The sequence below is a fragment of the Pogoniulus pusillus genome, chromosome 7 (genome assembly GCF_015220805.1).
Source record: "Pogoniulus pusillus isolate bPogPus1 chromosome 7, bPogPus1.pri, whole genome shotgun sequence".
Classification (NCBI taxonomy): Eukaryota; Metazoa; Chordata; class Aves; order Piciformes; family Lybiidae; genus Pogoniulus; species Pogoniulus pusillus.
The window spans coordinates 28,098,879-28,118,689 of record NC_087270.1 but is presented as its reverse complement, the minus strand read 5'-3'; the positions used below and the strand labels follow the sequence as shown (position 1 = coordinate 28,118,689).

General features: G+C 39.0%; 1 protein-coding gene and 2 long non-coding RNA genes across 5 annotated transcripts in view; 1 reads left to right on the top strand and 2 right to left on the bottom strand.

Moving 5' to 3' along the window:
• Nucleotides 1–131: 131 nt before the first annotated feature.
• Nucleotides 132–1,102, bottom strand: LOC135177136 (uncharacterized). Its single transcript, XR_010302938.1, has 2 exons — nucleotides 1,036–1,102; nucleotides 132–849 (listed from the first exon to the last, which is right to left on the bottom strand). It is a non-coding gene; the product is annotated as an uncharacterized LOC135177136 (long non-coding RNA).
• Nucleotides 1,103–1,225: 123 nt separating this feature from the next.
• On the top strand, nucleotides 1,226–4,180 carry LOC135176909 (uncharacterized). Of its 3 annotated transcripts, none has more exons than XR_010302866.1 (2): nucleotides 1,226–1,289; nucleotides 3,413–4,180. It is a non-coding gene; the product is annotated as an uncharacterized LOC135176909 (long non-coding RNA). The 3 variants fall into 3 exon arrangements; XR_010302865.1 differs by having other exon boundaries at nucleotides 1,253–1,289; nucleotides 2,951–4,180; XR_010302867.1 differs by having other exon boundaries at nucleotides 1,254–1,289; nucleotides 3,092–4,180.
• Nucleotides 4,181–6,086: 1,906 nt separating this feature from the next.
• Nucleotides 6,087–19,811, bottom strand: part of LOC135176908 (WD repeat and coiled-coil-containing protein-like) — a 15,066-nt gene continuing 1,341 nt past the window's right edge. Inside the window, exons 1-3 of the mRNA XM_064146358.1 lie at nucleotides 19,233–19,811; nucleotides 10,294–10,414; nucleotides 6,087–6,321 (exon numbers count right to left, since the gene is read on the bottom strand). The exon at nucleotides 19,233–19,811 is cut by the window's right edge and continues 1,341 nt beyond it. Coding sequence (XP_064002428.1) covers nucleotides 6,155–6,321; nucleotides 10,294–10,414; nucleotides 19,233–19,811 — 867 coding nt within the window. The 3' untranslated portion in view covers nucleotides 6,087–6,154. The remainder of the gene's footprint in view (nucleotides 6,322–10,293; nucleotides 10,415–19,232) is intronic.

Genomic DNA, 19,811 nt, shown 5'->3' with positions numbered 1-19,811 from the left:
TACATTAAACTCGGTGGCTCGTGATGCACTGTAGGTGAGTACATTCCATGTACTGCATTTCTAGTTAAGAATGACAAGCAGTGGATCCAAATGCCAGCTTTTCAGTCTTGCTCCACAAATACACTCAGGTGTATGAGAATTTATCAGTTATTTTTATTTATCAAACAAAAAAAATTAACAAACACAGGTTTTATTTCTCCTCTTTATTTTCCTTTGTCATTATCAACAGACAGGGCACAACTGTAGACAGAACAATTCAAAAGCAGCCCAGAATTCAAAAGGAAATTTAAAAAAAAAAATCCATTAGAAATCTACTTTTATGTTCACAATAATATGTTAATATGTTTGACACAGTTCCTCACAACATTCCTCTTTTTAAACTGGAGAGATATGGATTTGATATGTGGACTGTTCAGTGTATAATGAATTGGTTGCATGGTCTCATTCAGAGGGTAGTTGTTAAAGACTTCCAAATGAAAAGACTGAAAAGCCAAAGGTCTCTCAGTATCTCTTCATAAGGAAGATGTTCAAGTCCTCTAGTCATTCTCATGGCTCTCTGTTGGACTCTTTCCAGTAGATCCCTGTCCTTCTTGAATTGGGGAGCCCAAAACTGGACACAGTATTGCAGGTGTGGTCTCAGGATGGCAGAGTAGAGACGGAGAAGAACCTCCCTAGAGCTGCTGGCCAGGATGGCATTGACCCTCTTGGCCATAAGGGCACATTGCTGGCCCAAGGAGAACTTGCTGAAAGACCTCACACTTTGTGTATATATACACATTTTTTCCACTCAGACAGGTGTGACTTGCTCTTCTTCAGCCAACATAGTGAACCGATGAAGATGTCTGGTTACTATTCCAAGCAGAAATGACAAAGAGTTGGTCACGAAAGGACTGGTTTCAATGCAAACACTACAGTTCAGTTTTCATTTTTATTATTTTTATAAATCTCCCTTCTCCCCATCTCCTTCCTTTCCACACCATCTCCTATTTTCCTCCATCTTCCTTCTTTTCTTTCCACCTCCTTTCTTTTCCTTACCTTCCTGTTTTCAGCGCCATTCTTTTCCTCTCCATCTCCCTCCTTTCAGAACCACTTCCCCTTTCCCACCCCACAAGGCATTTCTCCCTTTTTCCCCCAAACCCAGAACACCTGGATCCTGTTGGAGTCTCCTCCCACCCCAGGTGTGACCACTTTGCCCTCCCTGCCCACTCCCCTTTATAATCTGCCCCAGGAAAGGCAGGAGCTCTGAGCTTGCCCAACTGGGCAGAGGGATCTTCCTCCCATCATCACTGGTGAGTCCTCATGGTGTGCACTGGGTGGTGGTAAGAGATCAAAAAGGCCGGGGGGCCTAGTGGCCCCCCGGTTAGGTAGGAATAGATTTGATGCTCACTCTAACATCACTCTTGGGTGCTGGCTGGGCCTCCTTACTTAGGCTGAGCTTCTCTTTGTTTGACTGCTTCTTTCTGCTCACTTATCACAGCATTGGATGTAATGACTGTAAAGGTCTTTTCCAGCTGAAGTGATTCTGTAATTCTGTCTCTTGTCTCTTATTTTTTTTCTCCAGACTTTTTTACAGAGCTGTTTACTGCTGATATATATATGATGCATCTGCTACTTCAGGGATCTTAATGATTTTGAACCCCTTAGGAGATGCATATTAGTCAGAAAGTGGGGCAATGAAATTATGCAAGGAAAAGTGTTAAAAAAATTACAGAAATGGTTTCCTATGACTGTGCTCATTTGAAGCACACTGTTTTTTTTCTTTCAAAAACATGCACTTGCATGAAGTCAGATTTATCCTTGAACAGCCTCGCATCTGTTCTCAGTCCCTTGTATTCTCAGAACTTAATTTATTGGATCATTTGGGCATCTGCTTTTCAAATTCATTTGCAACACACCATTAGTAAGAATATAGGACAGTGAGAAAGAGCTGTTGTGAATATCTCTTAGAGAGAAAGAATGAAAAATGGATGTAATGGAGAGATGTGTTGTAGAGTCATTATTTATTAACTATGTAGATTTTTTCCTTTACTCTTATAGATACACATTTGAAGAATATTACAGAGTAAAGAATAATTCCTGTTAGCTTCCTTGGCATAATTTTTTAAAAGCTTTAATCCAGGTGGTGGGCGCTACTGAACAAGCAAGTTAAGTTATCACATTGCTTAATGGTAAAACTTAATGAGGCAGTGGTGTGTATTTTAGACCCCTAAAATATTACATGGTGAAGTCTGAGATCAGTAACTAAAAGGTACACATGTTTTATGTACCTTTTTTATTAGATAAAAGTATTTCTATGTAATTGAGAGGACTGGCAAACCTGCCATATTAGGGAAGACTGAGAGAACTGGGGTTGTTGAGCTTTGAGAAGGCTTAAGGGAGAACTTAGTACCACATACTAGTACATAAAGGATGGCTATTGGGACAACAGAGTCACATGGAAAAGACAAGGGGTAACAGGTACAAGCTGCTTATGGGGAGATTCCAACTGGATTCCAGGAGAAAATTTTCCACCATGAGAATAGTTAGACATTGGAATCATCTCCCAAGAGAAGTAGCAGATTTCCCTACATTGGTGAATTCTAAGACTCAGGTTGAGAGTATGCTAGGCTATCTCATTTAAACTACACTATCACCTAGAAAGGGTGGACCAGATGATTCCTGGGGTCCCTTCCAAGTTGGTATTTTGTGACTAATTTTGAGGGGTGATTAGTAGTAAATATAAGATAAAAAAAATACTGCAGAAGAGTACTAGGACCATGCTGTCAGAAGAAAGCACATGTCATGGGGAGGGGTGTGGACAGGCTCACTGCTTGCAAGACACAAGAATATCTTGTCTGGGCTTCTTAGCTGAGTAAAGCCAGAAGAGGTCACAGCTTTTCCACAGTATCAGCAAAATGGAATTTTGCACTCTATAGTGCAAAGTCTTACAGGGGACTCTCTGTGGCTCCAGGTTCTGAGGCATGAAGAGAGTCGGTGAAAATTTGGGGATTAAGACGGTGTTGTGGAAGGCCAGTATGGACCTAATATGTGTTCTGGCTTGTCCAGCCATGATCCCCTGCTTACCTCTTTCCTGTGCTGCTCCCCACTTCAGCAGAGGGAAGAAGACACAAGGCTTGGAGACACCCAGTCTGAGGGTCCAGGACTTACCCAGGCTTGTTTTGCTCCTGTGGTAAGCCAGGTACATACATACACTTGGCAAAGCAAGCCCTGGGTTTCACCTAATAGGGTCAGTTTTGACAGAGTGCCATTCTGATTGGCTCCATTTGGCCACAGAGAGCAGCCATCGGACTTAGGCAACTGATAAATATATATGAGCAAAGATGTAAAACAACATGCTCTGCTTTGCCTCATTTTGCTCTGCCTTGCCATGCTCCACACCAGCTTTGTTATGTGACAAGCTTTGATGTTACAGACCTCCTGTCCACCTGGAAACTTCTGTGCCTCAGTTCACCAGGGAGCGGCATCAAGTGTCTCCATGCAGTAGGCAAGAATTATTGCTGAAAGCTGCCCAAACCCCACAGCCAGCCTAACGCGAATTGAAAGTGAAAAGTTGCTCCTAGCTGGAGAGTCCACTTAGCCACCAGCAAGACATGTCTATCTGCAAACTTCTGTGACAAGTCTAGAGCCCTAGAAAGGACAGAGTCTGACCAAGAAGGAATCAAGACCAGGTCAGAGACTGTGCTAACTCCAGCACCCTGCTAGAGCCCTGGGAAAACTCCAAAAGCCTCCAATAGGTATCATAACCACTGACAGCAACCACTCCAAGTGTTTTGGGTACTGTCTGGGACTATAATGCAGCCCTGGGAATCCAGAGATACTATCTTGTGAGTAAATATTCTAAAAAGCCTCTTTGTAATTAAAGTTCTGATTTGATTCTGTAACTGATTGTGCCTTCTGTTTCAGCAGAAAGTAGCATCTCGAGTCCCCTAGAGGGCAAGTGGCATATTGACTGCAAGGATCTCCTTCCAGTTCAAATGAATGTTTGTATTTGCTAGTTTTCCTTAACTGTTTTTAAATTGCTTGTCCCTTGTATGTAAATACCCACAACTGTGTATTCGAACCTACTAAATAAATTTTCTGGCAAGATTTAATATTAATAAATAATTGTTCATAGCTTTTCACCTGGATGTTAACATAAAAATGAATAAAAGTAATCAATATTACCACAGACAGTGACAAATTGAGTGGGATTTCGCTTTCTCTCTCTGCAGCAGTAGCTATCGTGCCTCTTCTAAAAGTCTGTGTCTCCTGAAGCCTGGTATAGCAGGCTGGACTTCAGCAGATCCAACACCTCCCTGATTGTTGTAGAGACAAAGCAGATGCAGGCTCTTGTCTAAATTAGTTTTCATAGAGCTGATTGTTACTGACACTGGGAAGAAGGCATGGGTAATGTAGAAAGCTCTGGAGAGGAATGTTTTGTCGCTCTGGCAGTGGTTCACACTGTAACAACCTACTTTTTCTGTATACAAAAACCTACACAGACTATAACAGACTGTGAACTAAAATCTATTAAATTTGCTGCAGTTTAAGATATGCTGAGTGCTAACACGGGGCAGAGTAATAAGAGGTCCAGAGTGGGTGTCTGAGAAAAACTGAAGGAGTGGGATTGCTTAGAGAAAAGAAAACTAAAAGGAGGTGTAATAACACTTTTCAGGTATTTAACAGATGGCTGCAAAACATAAAGGACATAAATTGAAGTAAAAAAATCTTAGCTTTGGGGCAGGAAAATGGATCTTTCAAGGCCACTAGTATAAGGCTCTGTCAAACTAATGTACTTGCTCTGCTGTGAAAATGGTAGGTAAAAAAATAGTCTACTGGCTAGTTGCACAGTTTGTAATGGAAATAACAAGTGAACCACACTAGCATCATGTACATAAAAAATGGGATACTTTTTGAGAGTATTTCCATTTTGAAAATGATTGTTGCAAATAAGGATATTTTTTTTTTATCTGACAGTCTTCCTTTGGAATAATCTTTCCCAGAACATTTTCAGGTATAGTTGTTAGTACAGAACCAGGCTAACATACAAATCACCTCTTTACCAATAGTTATCAATATCATGCAAGAGAGATTGTTCAAATACTAATCTTTCTACTAGACCCCTACAGTTTCCCCTTAACTTATGCCACCATATATAGACAACTTTTCTACACCTCTTGTTTTGAGAACCCTTTCTTGTAGCAGCAAACAATTCAGTCCTAGTTAATTCCCATTACTGCTTTTTCTATTTCCCTTTGATGCAACTATTCTGCAAAAGCATTTCTTTCATCTTGGCTACTTCTTTAGGTTAATCCTGCATTCCAGGCACATTGTTATCATGCACAGTATTACAACATCAACAGGTACAGTTGTTTTGAGATAACAGTGTATCAGTGCAGGTAAGAGTGCCTACAGTTTGTGTTGATAACAATATTGCTAAGTAAAATGTTAATAAGGAAAGGATTGGCACTTCTTTACTACTTTATTGGGGAAGGTTCACCCTGATCACTTCTAGAAATGTTAGGGTATGAGTAATCTGCTGCAGAAGTGCCTTTTTCTTAGACTCATCATAGAGGAGTCTAGATGACAAGTTCAGTATAGACCCTTGCATTTAGCCAAATGAAACTTGCATTCAATGCCACTCATCCTTAATTTACCTTGCAAGGGTTTTTGTTTCTCTTTCTGTACATGCGTGAATGCTTGTGCTGTGTAAGAAGACACTGATGCAACCCAGTGATGCAACCTTTTTAGAGACTGAACATTTTCATGTAAAACTGAAGCATTTCTGAAAACATTGCATGTTTCTATGAGATATAGCTGGAACAGCAAAGACAGCCTGAAGCACTTTTTTCATTCCAATTTTTATTAATGATCTGTCATCGTATTTTCTTCAGCCTTTATGTGAACTGTATACCACAAAGTAGAGGTTAGTCTCTCTGCTCTGTTCCACTGGCAGCCATTAGTAGCAGTAGCCGTACTAGGTCTCATCCTTCAGAAGAAATCATGAGGAACCAGTCAACTCTAGGATTTAGCAGTAGTGTAACCCTGCACGTACTTCAAAGTTAAAATACATTGAAAGTAGCGAAGACATCTTTCTAGTCACTCGGTTTCTGACACTGCAGAATGTGTTTGAACCGTATTAGAAAAATAGGTCATCGGGGTCTTTGTTCAGAAATTATGTCACTCTGCTGGGTGGTTGTGCTGAAATACTTCTCTTGTAGGAGTGACCTCCACAGACTTCTGAACTGTCAGTTCCATCCCTTATGATTATCTCTTGTGTTGCTGTGAATATTAATGGCACAAAGCCGTCCTTGTCTGCAGTGAGTACAATCCAGGAAGAGCCTATGAAAATTAAGCAAAAAAAAGAAAATGAGGGTACTGCTGAGGTTATGTAAAATGCAGAAGCACGTTTGAAAAAGTCAGCCAGCACATGAGCACAGCAGGCTTTCTTTTTGGTCACTAAAGTCATTACACTAATGACATTAAAGTCTGACAATCCACGCTAAACACACCTTTGTGTACATGTGAAAGGGAGCTAAATGAAAGGTCTTTAAAGGTGTGAGGCATTTTGTCCCTTATTTAAATAAAGCTGAAAAACAGGGTGTATTTTTGCTAGTTCTGATCAACTATTAAGCATCTCTCTTTTCTGAAAGCCCAGCCAGCCTTTCCATGCTGACTTTTGTTCTAGTGACTTCTCTTTATCATTTTTGCTCATCTGTTTTACTCAAATGTTAAAGAGATCAGAAGAACTGAGAAGGAAATAATTGTGCTCTATTTATTCCAGAAGGAAGCAGGGGCTTCCATCTCCTTTACTGTCAAGCCAAGATTGTTTGGTATGTTTTCAAGTTCATCTAGCAAATGGAGGGAAGCTACACCTTGAAGATGATTTACCACAGATGAGAATGATTTACAAAAGATGGTAGAATGAAATTTATTTTCCTTTATTTATCAAATCTTCTTATAGAGAAGAAACAAAATACATGGCCATTTTGAATCTTTTTGATTTTGTTTTTTTAAGTGGCAAGATTGAAAAACAAAAACATCAGAAGTATTATGGTTCACTTTCTGTATTACAAAGAAACAGAGTAAACCTGCTCCCTCCTTTTTACTTCACTTTGCAAATCAGCTTGTGTACTTGATATATGTTTTTTCCCTAGTGATTAATCTGTTTCCATTGGGATTGGATGTTGCTGTTCTTATAGAAATTAGTGAATTATGTATTTTCTTTTTTCATTTATTTGACATAAAATGCATGGCATTTTATGAAAATGAAAGAGATCTCTAGCAATTGAAAAGCATTTTGGGAGCCCTTCTATCACATGTTTTTCTTACAGCATACGATCCTGTCATTACTGAGTAGGGATTAGAGAGAAAAAAATGCTGCGTTATCTTCTGTTGTGATTTTTGAGTGGTAAAACTGTGCTTTCAAAAGGAACACGAGAAAGAAGTGTAGAAAATCCAGAAGAACCATGCTTAATTTTCAGCAGTCATAATAAAATGCATTCCTGGACAAGGCAAATATCGCCTCCTATAACTATTAATAAAGCACTTCTCCAGGCTGCTCCATCACTACTGTGCATTATATCACCTGTTACATCATAAGAAGATTGTCACTCCAAACCATGAATCTTTAATCTTCTACACTTAATACTTTCTAATTCTGGATGGGCTTCAGATTTCGTAAGCAATGCACCTGAAAGTGGAAATTTCACTGTCCAAGTTGATAGTTATGTTGTTGGTCAAATCAATAAAGCATAATCTTTGGTCAAACTCTTGGGATATTTTCTTTCCATCCACTGAAATGATTGAAATGCTGTGTATTGTTGGTCACACTTGCTTTGAAGTGTTTCCTGCAAAATATTTCTGTAGTGGAAAAGCCTTGTGCAGAATGTAGTACCCCTTTACTGTGCAAAATCATTAGACTGATGACCTGCTGAAAAGAGACCTCTGTGTGCTAACACCAGGTCACTATATGGCTATATTTAGTACAGATGATAGTATTACTGTCTTAGGCTAAGTGCAAGTGATGAGACCAGGTTCTGATGATCTTCCTAGCCTTGATGTGCATATGAATTTGGGCTGCAATTGTGAACTTCTTCCCCCAGTATAATTGTTTATTCACAGTAAAAAAGCACCAGCCTGTTGTAATATAAGCATGCACTTCATTACATCCCCTTTTATTTGTATAGCCTTAAATGACAAGAGTGATCTTTTTAAGCATCACATTTAATATTCATGCCTTATGGTAAGTAAAAGATTAAGGAACATAGACTTGCACTGATCAGAACTGGATGAAGAGCTACACAACTTCTTCTTCCCCAAATCTGATAATTTTATGGGATTTCAGGGAAATCTAGAAAGATACTTATTTCAGTCCTTCTTTTTGCTCAGACCAAGTTTCAGACAAGCTGACCACCACACTGAACAGAAAAAGGGACATGTTATGATGATTCCAAGACATTGGGTTTTTTTTTTTGATATCACTGAAATCTAATGCATGGAATTCAGAAGTAATGTTCTGGTAATTAAATGTTAAATCTTCAACTGATCCACAGAGCTGAAAACAGGGTTTCTTAGACCCATTATTTATTTTCATAATGAGTTCTAAACTTCTTCTTTTTTATCATGGACATTTGTTTCCAAACTTGAAAGTTGGAAGTAAAGGCCAAAAATTATATCCTCTGCGCCCTGCGAAGTTGCACTGTCAGTACAGGCACAGAGGTTGTTGGGAAATAGCTGAGGCCTCAGCAGCTAGTAGAGGATTTTCATATATGCCTCCAAGGTGCTGTACAGTGGAGAGAGATTGCTGGCAAAGAATAAAAAAACTGCCTATCTTTCTTTTCTGAAATAACTCTCAGAAACTGCTGTAAGCCAAGGCAAAGCCAAAATAGGCAAATATGTCTTGGATAAAGGCAGCTTCCTTCATCTGTGTTGTATTTGTAGCCCTTTTTCTTCATTCTTGTGATCTCATCAACATCAAGGAGATAAGCCAGATACCAGTGGCAGAATGGTGCAGATTTTACATCTCTTTCCCTCTATCCTTGGTGCCAGGCCTGGCTTCTTTTTTCATCAATAAGCTTATTATGTAGCAGTCTGCCATTATTTAGAAATCTAGACCTTATATTATTACACCTTTTCTTTATTTCACCAGAAATTGAATTAATTTATTATAAGATAGGATATACCAATTAAGCCAGTCTGTCTCAGCCTGTCAAGGGCTAAGACAAGAAGTAATTCATGCATCTCCTAGTGTGGAAACTATGCAAAGAGATCATAATTACAGCTAACTTACTGTGTCTTGTAAGATCATAATGTACCTCATCTGTTGTGAGAAGATCCATCAGAAGTGTTATAGAGAAATGGCTAAAAAATAATCATGTATGAATTGCTGAGAAGGCAGAATGTCTACCTTCTTAGGGACAGGGATAAGATAATTCAGAGACTAGTCTGGGGCTAGGATTTCCCTTGCTGCCTCTGTTCTTACAAGTTTATCAGTGGTGGATGATAGAATTCTGAGACTGGCAAATTGGAACCTTGAGGTCTATTGTTTATCTTACATTAAAATAATCCTAAATGCTACGTGATACCTGTATGTATATCATTATCTGAGAATTGATTTTTCTCCATTTTGCTTTCTGTTATCAGATCTGGGATGTGCTTGTAAAGATGTGCAAGGCAAAATGCCAAAAGGTCTGAAGGAAGCTTTTCTACTTCTAGATAACACAGTGTGCCGATTATTTCCTCAGCCTTCCTAGGTAGTTCTGCAGTTACTTAGCATCCAACTGATTTCAAGAGATGTTCTCAGCATTTCACAGAATCATATAATAGTTTGTGTTGGAAGGGACTTTTATCTAGTTTATCTAGTTCCAACCTCCTGCTATGGGCAGAGGCACCTCTCAATAGACCAAGCTGCTCAAGGCTCTGTCCAACCCGTCTTTGAACAATTCCATAGTTGAGGCCTCCACAACTTCTCTGGGCAACCTGTTCCAGTACTTCACCATCCTCATGGTGAAGTATTTCTTCCTAATGTCTAATCTAAATGTGGTGGCTTCTAGTTTGAAGCCATTACCCTCCTCCTACCACTACAAGCCTTTGGAAAAAGTTCCTCTCCAGCTACCCTGTAGCCTCCCTTCAAATACTGGAAGCCTACTATAAAGTATCCCCAGAGCCTTTGTTTCTCCAGACTGAACAACCCCAGCTCTCTCATCCTGTTTTTCACATAAAGCAAAACATGTACCCCTCCAAAAAAAGGTAGCTGTCTCAGTTACTCAAAATCTCAGGTGAAACCAGTTACCAAAATCAAAAAGAACATACCGTGTTTCATTTCAATGACAGGCAGATCAAACAGCTGCTGGACTAAGTTCAAGTGGATCTTGCCATCACAGAGGAGAACATCTTTTGTTTCTTCTGTAACTGTTCCATTTGAAAAGCTTTTCTTCAAATACATGCATGTAAAGGAAAAGATCTTGTAAAAGGCTTAGACACCATGCCTGAATTCTTTCAACCATTTCTCCTTTCAGTTCTTTAGTCATTTTGCTTTGTCTGCCTTTGCTACAACTTATAGATGATGTCATGATACAGTGCAATTCTAAGTGCATAGCCCCCTGTGGTTTGTGTTCTTATGCAGCTCAGCACTGCATCGGTCCTGTATATATAATGTACAAGGTCATGTAGATATGCACCCACTGGGCCTTTCTGCCTGAAGAGTCAGTTCATTAGTAGGGAATATATCATGCCTGGAATAAAGTTTTCCAAGATGCTACCAGCTCACATGAGTCCTCTGCTCAGTTTCCGTTGTACGCCTGGGTGGTTTTGATAGTCTTTTGTCAGCTATTCCATCTCAGTGAAATAACCTCAGTGCTGGCACAGAAAAACTGGACATGGCAACAGGCTCTCTGAGAAGATGTCAGAGCAAGGGAGCTTGGGAATCCTGTGACTTTCTTTGAGAGAGAGGCAGTGTATATTTACATCCTTGAAATTTGCTCTGCTATTCACTAAAATAACCACACTTGAATATAAAAGTAGTATATACATGGTATCCCTCTCTAAATATCCCTTAGGCCCTCTTGAAATAGGAGTCTTCAGTTCTCCAGTCTGAAGGACCCCAACTCCCTTAGCCAGTCTTTACAGGAGAGGCGCTTCAGCCCTCAGATCACCTTTGAGACCCTCCTCTGTCCTGCTATAACAGTTCTATGCCCTTCTTGTGCTGAGGCCTCCAGGTGGGGTCAAATAAGAGTGGGGTAGAGAGAGAGAATCACTTCCCTCTTACTCATAAACGAGTAGTAACTTTTTTATTACCACTATAACTATATAGCAGATCTTCTTTATAATGTTTAGGTCTCTTCAAATTATATAGCACTATATTGTGTTGAACCAAAATACAGCAAGAACTCCATGGGCTGAATGTTCAGCAGTCAGCAGAAATGTTATTTGCCTGTACATGTATTTGTGCAGTACTTTTCAGTGCTGCATATTATGGATTAGCATATCCAATAACTACTTAATTTTCCTGAATTAAGGTTGAAATAGCAGTTTATTCAAACTTGTGCTTCAGTTAATGAATCATAGAAAAAAGTGGACTGTAAATGAGATGGGCTTGTTGCATTGACCTGAGTGGTTCATTTTTTACTCAAGAATAATCACAAAACAATCTAGCTCTGCCTCTCTTGCTTTGAAATCAGCAGAGTGAAAATATATGCCAAGGATGACTTCATTCTAGTATATTTTCAGCTTAGCCTTGCAGCGTATTATTGGAACAGCCACTGGGAATGAGAGACATTTTTCTGTATACAAAACTACAGCACATCTATTTTTTTATACCAACCCATTTCTGAGGTACAGAATTCAAAGCTGAAATTGCAGAGTTAATTGTCTTTCATCACTTGGGACCATTTATATTAGCTCTCCTCTCTGTCATATGCTTCTGTTTATATTGATAAAGTAATAACCTTTAAATTTACTTTTGTCTGCTGGCAGTTTATGTCAGGTCAATAACCTTTGTCTATTTTAATCTTTGAATTATTTCTCATTTTTTGTTTAATGTTTCCTTCAATTGATAATAATATGTCTCATTGAGCGGTAGGTAAATGTTGGTATTCTATTTTTGTAGGTGATCAAATGGCTACACAGGAAGATTAAGATTACTTAAGGTTGTGGAAGTAATTTGTGGCAGTATTAGAAATACAACTAAAACTTCACCTTAGTACTTCTCATTTTCATCACTTAATGCAAGGACAATTGTTTTTCAATGACAATTCACCTCTTCACAAAGTATGTCACCTAGTTTTGCTACCTTGCTATTTGTCTCCAGTAGAAACCAGGACTTGCAGTTCTCAAAATCATAGAATTATTTGAGTTGGAAGGGATCTTAAAGATCATCTAGGTCCAACCTCCTGCCATTAGCAAGGACACCTCCTGCTAGACCAGGTTGCTCAAGATCACATTCAACCTGGCTTTGAACATTTTCAGGGATGGAGCCTCCACAACTTCTCTGGGCAACCTGTTCTAGTGCCTCACCACCACCACTGACATTGATTAACATTAATCCCTGATTATGAACTTTTTATGCTAACTCAAATTTTTTTGGTAGAGTAATAACATAGTAATCACAGCAGAAATAAATATATTTACATATGTGAATTGATAATTTCAGATTAAATTTCTTTAGCCAGTTTCCTGTAGTATGTAAAGTCCAACCCTCCCTCAACAAAAATCCAGCAGAAAGAAACCATCAATTCAATACTTATTTTCCTTCATCACTGGCAGTCTGCCCCTTGATCACACCTTATAGCCTATAGTGTCCTCTGGGCAGCAGGCATCCTCTCATAGTATGGCCAAACTGTCTTTTAAAACTCAAATGTTTAGAATGCAAATATATAGGAAAAGAAAATAATCTCATAAAACAACGTTTCTGGATTACACACCATATATCTGCACGATAAATACACATGGGTTTAATTCCTTTTTTGAACCCCACTGGGCACTCATCTAGTTTTGCCTAGTCTTGTCTTGACCTAATGAACTGCCCACACTTCTCTGGATGCTAAGATCATCTTCATAACTTAAATTCAACGTCTGAGGTAAATAAGAATATGCTACCAACCAGAATTGCTTTTACTAACACTGAGTTAGCGATCAGTCGCACTTTGAACGTGTCTTTCTTGCATATTGATATGTGGAAATGTAAGCTGTTTTCCAGATCAGGCCTCACAGCTATGCTGCCTGGAATTGCCTTACTTACTGGAGGTACCTCACTGATGTAGCTCTGCTTAGCCTCTTTTCATAAATACATCTCATTTTTGATTAATAGTCATCTTTTGACTACATGTGCAAGCTTTTGTCATCCTTAGCTGTTTCAGGTAATGAATACCCAGTTTATAGATGAAATTTCTTCTATTAATTCTGGAAATTCCCGTGCATTTCATATTAGTTCATTTCCATCCATGTTTTTAATTCTAGATGCTAAGCTTATTGAATTACAGGTGCAATATCCTGTTCCTCTATTGAAAATACTACTGATGTTATGCCATACATCGATTTTATTAGCATATCTCACCAGATTGTTAATGAAACTTTTAGATTAGCCTGAAATCAATCATGAGAAAATCCACTAGTAAATTTCTTCCATTTTCTTTTACATGACTATAACCATTTACTATCTTGCTTCCAGATAATTCCCTAAGCATTTTCTATTTCTTCTATTAGTCCCTATTCTCTGCTGTGGAACAAATAATTTTCCCTGTGGTACAATTTCAAGTATGGTACTGAACAACAGGTATTTTAACTATTTTTTCACATCTTTTTTGTTAATAATCTGTTCTCTTACAAAGGAATGGAATCAGGTTGCTCAGTCACATAACTGTATTGTGGGTTGAATAGGGATTTTAGTTGCCTAAAACTCTTTATTTCAGCTCTTTGTGTTATGTTTCAGTGGCAGTTTCGGTTTTGATACCTTATTACCTGTTAGTCAGTTTACTTTTGTGTTGCCCACACATTCATTGTGTGGCATGAGAAAAAAGTAGTAAATTAAACAGACATGGGGGTCCTGGCTCAGAATCATTCATAGAATGGATTGGGTTGGAAGCAACTTTCAGGATTATCTAGGTCCAACCCCTGCCATGGGCAGGGACACCTCCCACTAGACTAGGTTGCTCAGGGCCCCATCCAACTTGGCTTTGAACACTTCCAGGGCTGGAGCCTCCACAACTTCTCTAGGCAACCTGTTCCAGTGCTTCACTATCCTTATCTTCCTAATGTCTGATCTTAATCCTAGCTTCTGCCAGTCTGAAGCCATTATCCCTTGTCCCATCACTACATGCCTTTGTAAAAATTCCTTTTCCAGTTACCCTGTAGGCCCCCTTCAAATACTAGAAAGCTGTCAGAAAGTCTGTAAAGTCTCCCTGGAGCCGTTTCTTTGCCAGGCTGTCTCATAGGAGACAATAAAAAGAGAGTTCAGTGGCTAAATAAGAGTGCCAAAGAAGAGTGAGAACTATGATTTTTGACATTCAGAATTCTGTGTCTCATTTGGCCTTGTACAGCATTGACACAGGTAGTATTATTCAGGTTTGGCAGCCTGCACTTCACTCTTCTCCTTAATAGGATTTCTGTTGGTGATGTGATTCCTGTTTGATTTTTGGCAGATCTTGATTTTATTTTGGTGGAGATCCTAATATTTTGCTTACCTTTACGTAGGTAATTCCAATTGCATCCCTAGTGATCATGTCAGAGAAGTGTAAACCTGTAAAATGTTTATGTTGGAAGAGGTCTTAGGTGCTTGGGGGGCTTAAATCCCAGTGCACTTTGCATTTATAGTACACATCAGCATTTTGGATAAGATGCTAGGATTTCTCTGCTCTAGGCTCCCTGTTAATAGTCCTGCAACTACCATTCCAGATGTACTGTCATTTAAGATAAACCCTTTGTCTTCATGCTTATGCTTTTGTGATCTTTGTTTTCAGTGTGGGATTTTTTAAACTCAAGTCTAGACTTTCTTTGCACAGTAGAAAAACTTGGATTCATTTTTTCCACTGCGTATTCCTTTTAATTTGCATCTATGTATCCAACAATCTGCTCTAATAAGATGTATTCTGTCTCCTCTACCAAGCCTGCCTGTCTGCTGTTGATCAGTTTCAGAACATTATTGTCTGAAATTGTTTTTAACCAATTATTCAACCTTTGCTCAAAATATAATCCATGCATTGATCACATCTTCTCTTGACTACAGCAAGTCTTTTTTTTTTTTTGTGGTCATCTTAAATATTTTCCTTCTAAACTTCAGGGTGTCTGACTATTTTTTCACTCCAGAGATCCAACCTAACCCTTTTTCCTCTAACCTCCTTATCATCTTTTTTGACATCTTACCTCAGATCTCTCCAGATTTATCACATGAGATATGCATGGGTTGATCTGGTTATTTCTGAAGGGAAGGAAAGAGGGAGAGAGGAGGAGGTTTGGGTTTGGAGCCCTTCTGGCAATCTGATTGTTTTAGGAGGGGTATTGTGTTTCTGTATTACTTTTAACTTGTATATAACTGTATATATTTGTGTATATATATATATATATATGCTTGTAATTGTGCTAAGTTGTAAATATAGCTTTATTCCTTAACTTCCAGCCAGCTGTGTCTAGTCTGGGTGATTTCATTGTGTGTGTGGTAACTCCCAAACCATCATATCTTGCCTTATCTCTTGTAACTAAGGAGAAGAGACTGACACCCACCTCAATGTAACTACCCCTCTGTAGAGTCTTTTTCTCTCAAGCAGATCAATACTCCCTGCCACCTTAGAATCATATGCAAACTTACTGAGGGAGCACTCAATCCCAATGTCCAGATCATTGATAATGATATTAAACAGAACTGGCCACAACACTGAACCCTGGGGAACACCACTACTGACTGGATCTCACTCTGTTCACCACCACTCTTTGGGCCTGACAGTTTTTTTTACCCCATGAAGCACCTGCCCTTGCAAGCCATGAGGAGCCAGTTTCCCCAGAAGGATGCTGTGGGAGACAGTGACAAATGCTTTACTCAAGTTGTTTCTTTTCTAGGGAAAAGGGGACAGAAGCAAAGCTTTGGCTCCTCTCTTCATTATTTTTTCTTTTAAAATAATACCCTTTTGTCGTGTCTGTCTGTCTGTCTTCCCACACTGTCCTGAATCACAGGTCTGTGCATGATGGAAGAGCAATAATATTTGCTTTTCAGGCTTGAATGATCAAGTCATCTCTGGTGGCTGAATGTTATTACACAAGCAATAGTGCAGTGACACTTCCAAAGTGTGAGTGATCATGTTTTTCTTTTATGGCTGTAGGCTACAAAGAATATAAATTCAGGTAGTACAGCATGGATGTGACTTCAGAGGAGTTACAGGTTGACCAGCACTAACAGAATAAACAAACAACTTGAAGACTATTTAGTGAGCAAACATTATGAATTATTAAAAATACACATTCTAGTTTATATTATGTTTTTCTAAGCAGAACTGGAAACACACATAAATACATAAATAATGCTTCTGCATTACCCAGCAGTATTCACAACTGCCTGTTAATTATTACCACATTTTTGACTATTACATTTTAAACTTTCCTTTTAAGTTTTTTATGCATAAATGTGGTGATGCAGTGTGGATCTTTCTATTTTATAGTACAATAGATTTCTCAATCAAGATTGAGCCACTGCTGTAGTGGGGATTATACAAACACTTAAGAAGACATACACTTGGCACAAAAAGCTGAACGATAATGGCCATATTATTGACTGGACTGCAGTGTTTCAAACACTTAGAATGTTTTCCATAGTCTGATATTTATATCAGAAAGTAATAAAGCTGTTTCCTGTTTTTTTGCACTGTGAATGCAAAGCCTGGCAGGAACCCACAGCCCAACTGGTCTCAGAGCTCAGAGAGTGCTGATCAGCTCCTGAAGGAGGAACAAGGTTCAGATGCTTGAATCTAAAGTAATCAAAATAGCTGTTTTCTGAGAAAATTATTAACTGGCTCTGAAACAAGTATTTCCTGGTCTGTCTGGAGGTCTTTCTGACATCAGCCTATTTTTCAGTGTTTCTTGGCATTGTGCTGTGATCCTGTTAGATTTCAGAAGAGGGGCTGAACTATGCAAGGCATTAGTTGAGACTTTCACAATAGAGCTGTGTCGGAAAGACATTAAGTGGCACTTTTTCTAAGTCATGTAATGTGGTGCTTGCTTCTGACTCAATGTGAAACTAACCTGTTCAGACAAATATGAATCTTCCTTTCTGAATGTAGTCTTTCAGTATGTAGCCTGTTGGTGTTTTAGAAACACTAATTTTTGTTGTAGTTGTGGTTGCCAGTGAAAAGAAATGGTATAGTTAATTCTTACTGCTTATGCAAGTGAACATGCACAGTGACTTCAGATCTTAGGCTAATGTTATGTGTCACAAACCAAACTTCTCTTTGGAAAGGTTAATCCAATCAAATCCGAGAGGTAACGCTGCTTGCTAAATAAAAAAAGGTTGATTTATGTTAAGAAATTGGAATTAATTTGAACATGCTGGAGAACAGGAGGGACTGACTCTTGGCAACTAATATCCTGAATTATTTAAAATAGAATCATAGAATCATAGAATCAACCAGGTTGGAAGAGACCTCCAAGATCATCCAGTCCAACCTATCACCCAGCCCTAACCAATCAACTAGACCATGGCACTAAGTGCCTCATCCAGGCTTTTCTTGAAGACCCCCAGGGACGGTGCCTCCACCACCTCCCTGGGCAGCCCATTCCAATGGGAAATCACTCTCTCTGTGAAGAACTTCTTCCTAATATCCAGCCTATACCTACCCTGGCACAACTTGAGACTGTGTCCCCTTGTTCTATTGCTGGTTGCCTGGGAGAAGAGGCCACCCCCCACCTGGCTACAATGCCCCCTCAGGTAGTTGTAGACAGTAGTAAGATCACCCCTGAGCCTCCTCTTCTCCAGGCTAAACAGGCCCAGCTCCCTCAACCTCTCCTCATAGGATTTGTGCTCCAGGCCCCTCACCAGCTTTGTTGCCCTTCTCTTGACATTTTTTTTTTTTTACCAGAATTTGGATAATATATTCAAGTTAAATTATTGACTAATTCAGATCAAAGTTTTGTTTTTATCCAGAGTGCCCAGCATACGAAAACCTGTTTAAATGCCAAGTAAACAATTGCTAAGAAGTAATGAATATGAACAAAGTAGCTGTTCCCTTAGTGAGTGTTTAAGGAGGTGTACTTAGATGTCTGTATGGATTCCTTTAAAGGATGTCAATTTTGTTTAAGAAGTACATACTTGAGCATCACCATAATGCAATGTATTACTCTGACATAATGCTTCTTATGTCACAGTAGATAAGAATGCATTTATAATAGGCATTTACATCCTGAAAGGGACCCCAGTTTTAGCAGCAGTACTACTAGCATCAGCATGACCAAAAGTATTATCAGTAACATGTTAGTACTACTGCAAATAACACTAAGAACAGTAGCAAAAAAACCCTAACAAACCACCCCAGCCTACATTCCTTACTTAAAATTCTTATTGGAGCCTATAGGAATTTTACCAAAAGAAGAGCAAAATAGGAAATTAATGGTTTGACACTTGTCTATTTAAGTAATTCCCTATTGACATATGTCATTTTTTCAGCAAATTTGAAGTGGTAATGTGTTTGACAAATTGAGCACATCCAACTGTAAGTATTAGTGGTGAGAAATGAAAGGAGAAATAAGCCACCTTCATATCATGCCCATCTGGATTTTCCATAAATTAAGATTCTATACTTTGTTTCAGTCTTCATGAGAGTCCAGCATCTTCAGTCTCTGGATCTGAGCTTGAGTTTGAATTTCTTATGTTTCTGGTGGGCTGCCATACCACCCTTCTCATCAGCTCATCTCTGCACTAAATTAACATGTAAATTTTTAGTCCATTAGCAACAGTTTGGCTCTATTCTGTCTTTTATAGATGCACACAAAATCAGCTAGTATGCAAGACAGTTGTGCTTAGTGAAAGCAGAACAGACAGACACAAATCTCCCATGTAAAGTATCCTCTAAGTTACCTGTATCACCCTGAGATACTGTTCCCATGACGAATTATAATACCATTTTAGATGAAGCTTGGTGCCAAACTCAGGTCACATTTCTCATGGGCTGGTAAGAATTAAACTACAGTCTCATGATTTAAAGCTAAATCAATACAAAATTGCTTAGAAATCTGGTCTCCTATTGCAATATTTTTAAGCTGACAAAAAAACATACCTGGTAAGTGATATGAACAATGGGTGGCTCCTGTGAACATGGATAGGCTAAGGATATCCTCCTCCCATTTTTAGCAAAGTCTGTTATTTCAGAAAGACTCAGTTGTAACTCGTTGAAGCTGCCACAAAGTCTCTCTAAATTTCTAGATATGTGACTCATTCCTCTTTCACTTGGCAAGTTGTTGTTTTTAGGAGAACTTGATGTTTCTTGGATCATATTGAACTGGACTTTAGGGGAAGTTGGTCTGCTGGAAAGCCTGGAAGATGTTCCAAAACCAAGAAGAGACACTGAACGATTGGTAGGTTCAGCATCCAGTGTTTCCAAGCTCACCAAGGGGTTACCTGGGAGCCTTTTTTCATCCAGGTCGGTCACACTTGATGAAGAGCTCTGTTCATAACTAGGGCTCTTTACTTCTTCAATGAGTCTTCTCCTGCCACTAGGAGACTGAATAATGGTGCTTCTTGGTATTAACAGCTCCCTGCTTTGAGGCTGGTCTTCTGCAGCAAGATTTTCGAAGAATTTTCTTTTTCCAGGTATATTAACAGAGGATTCAAAGTTATAAAATGCATTCTGCCTAGT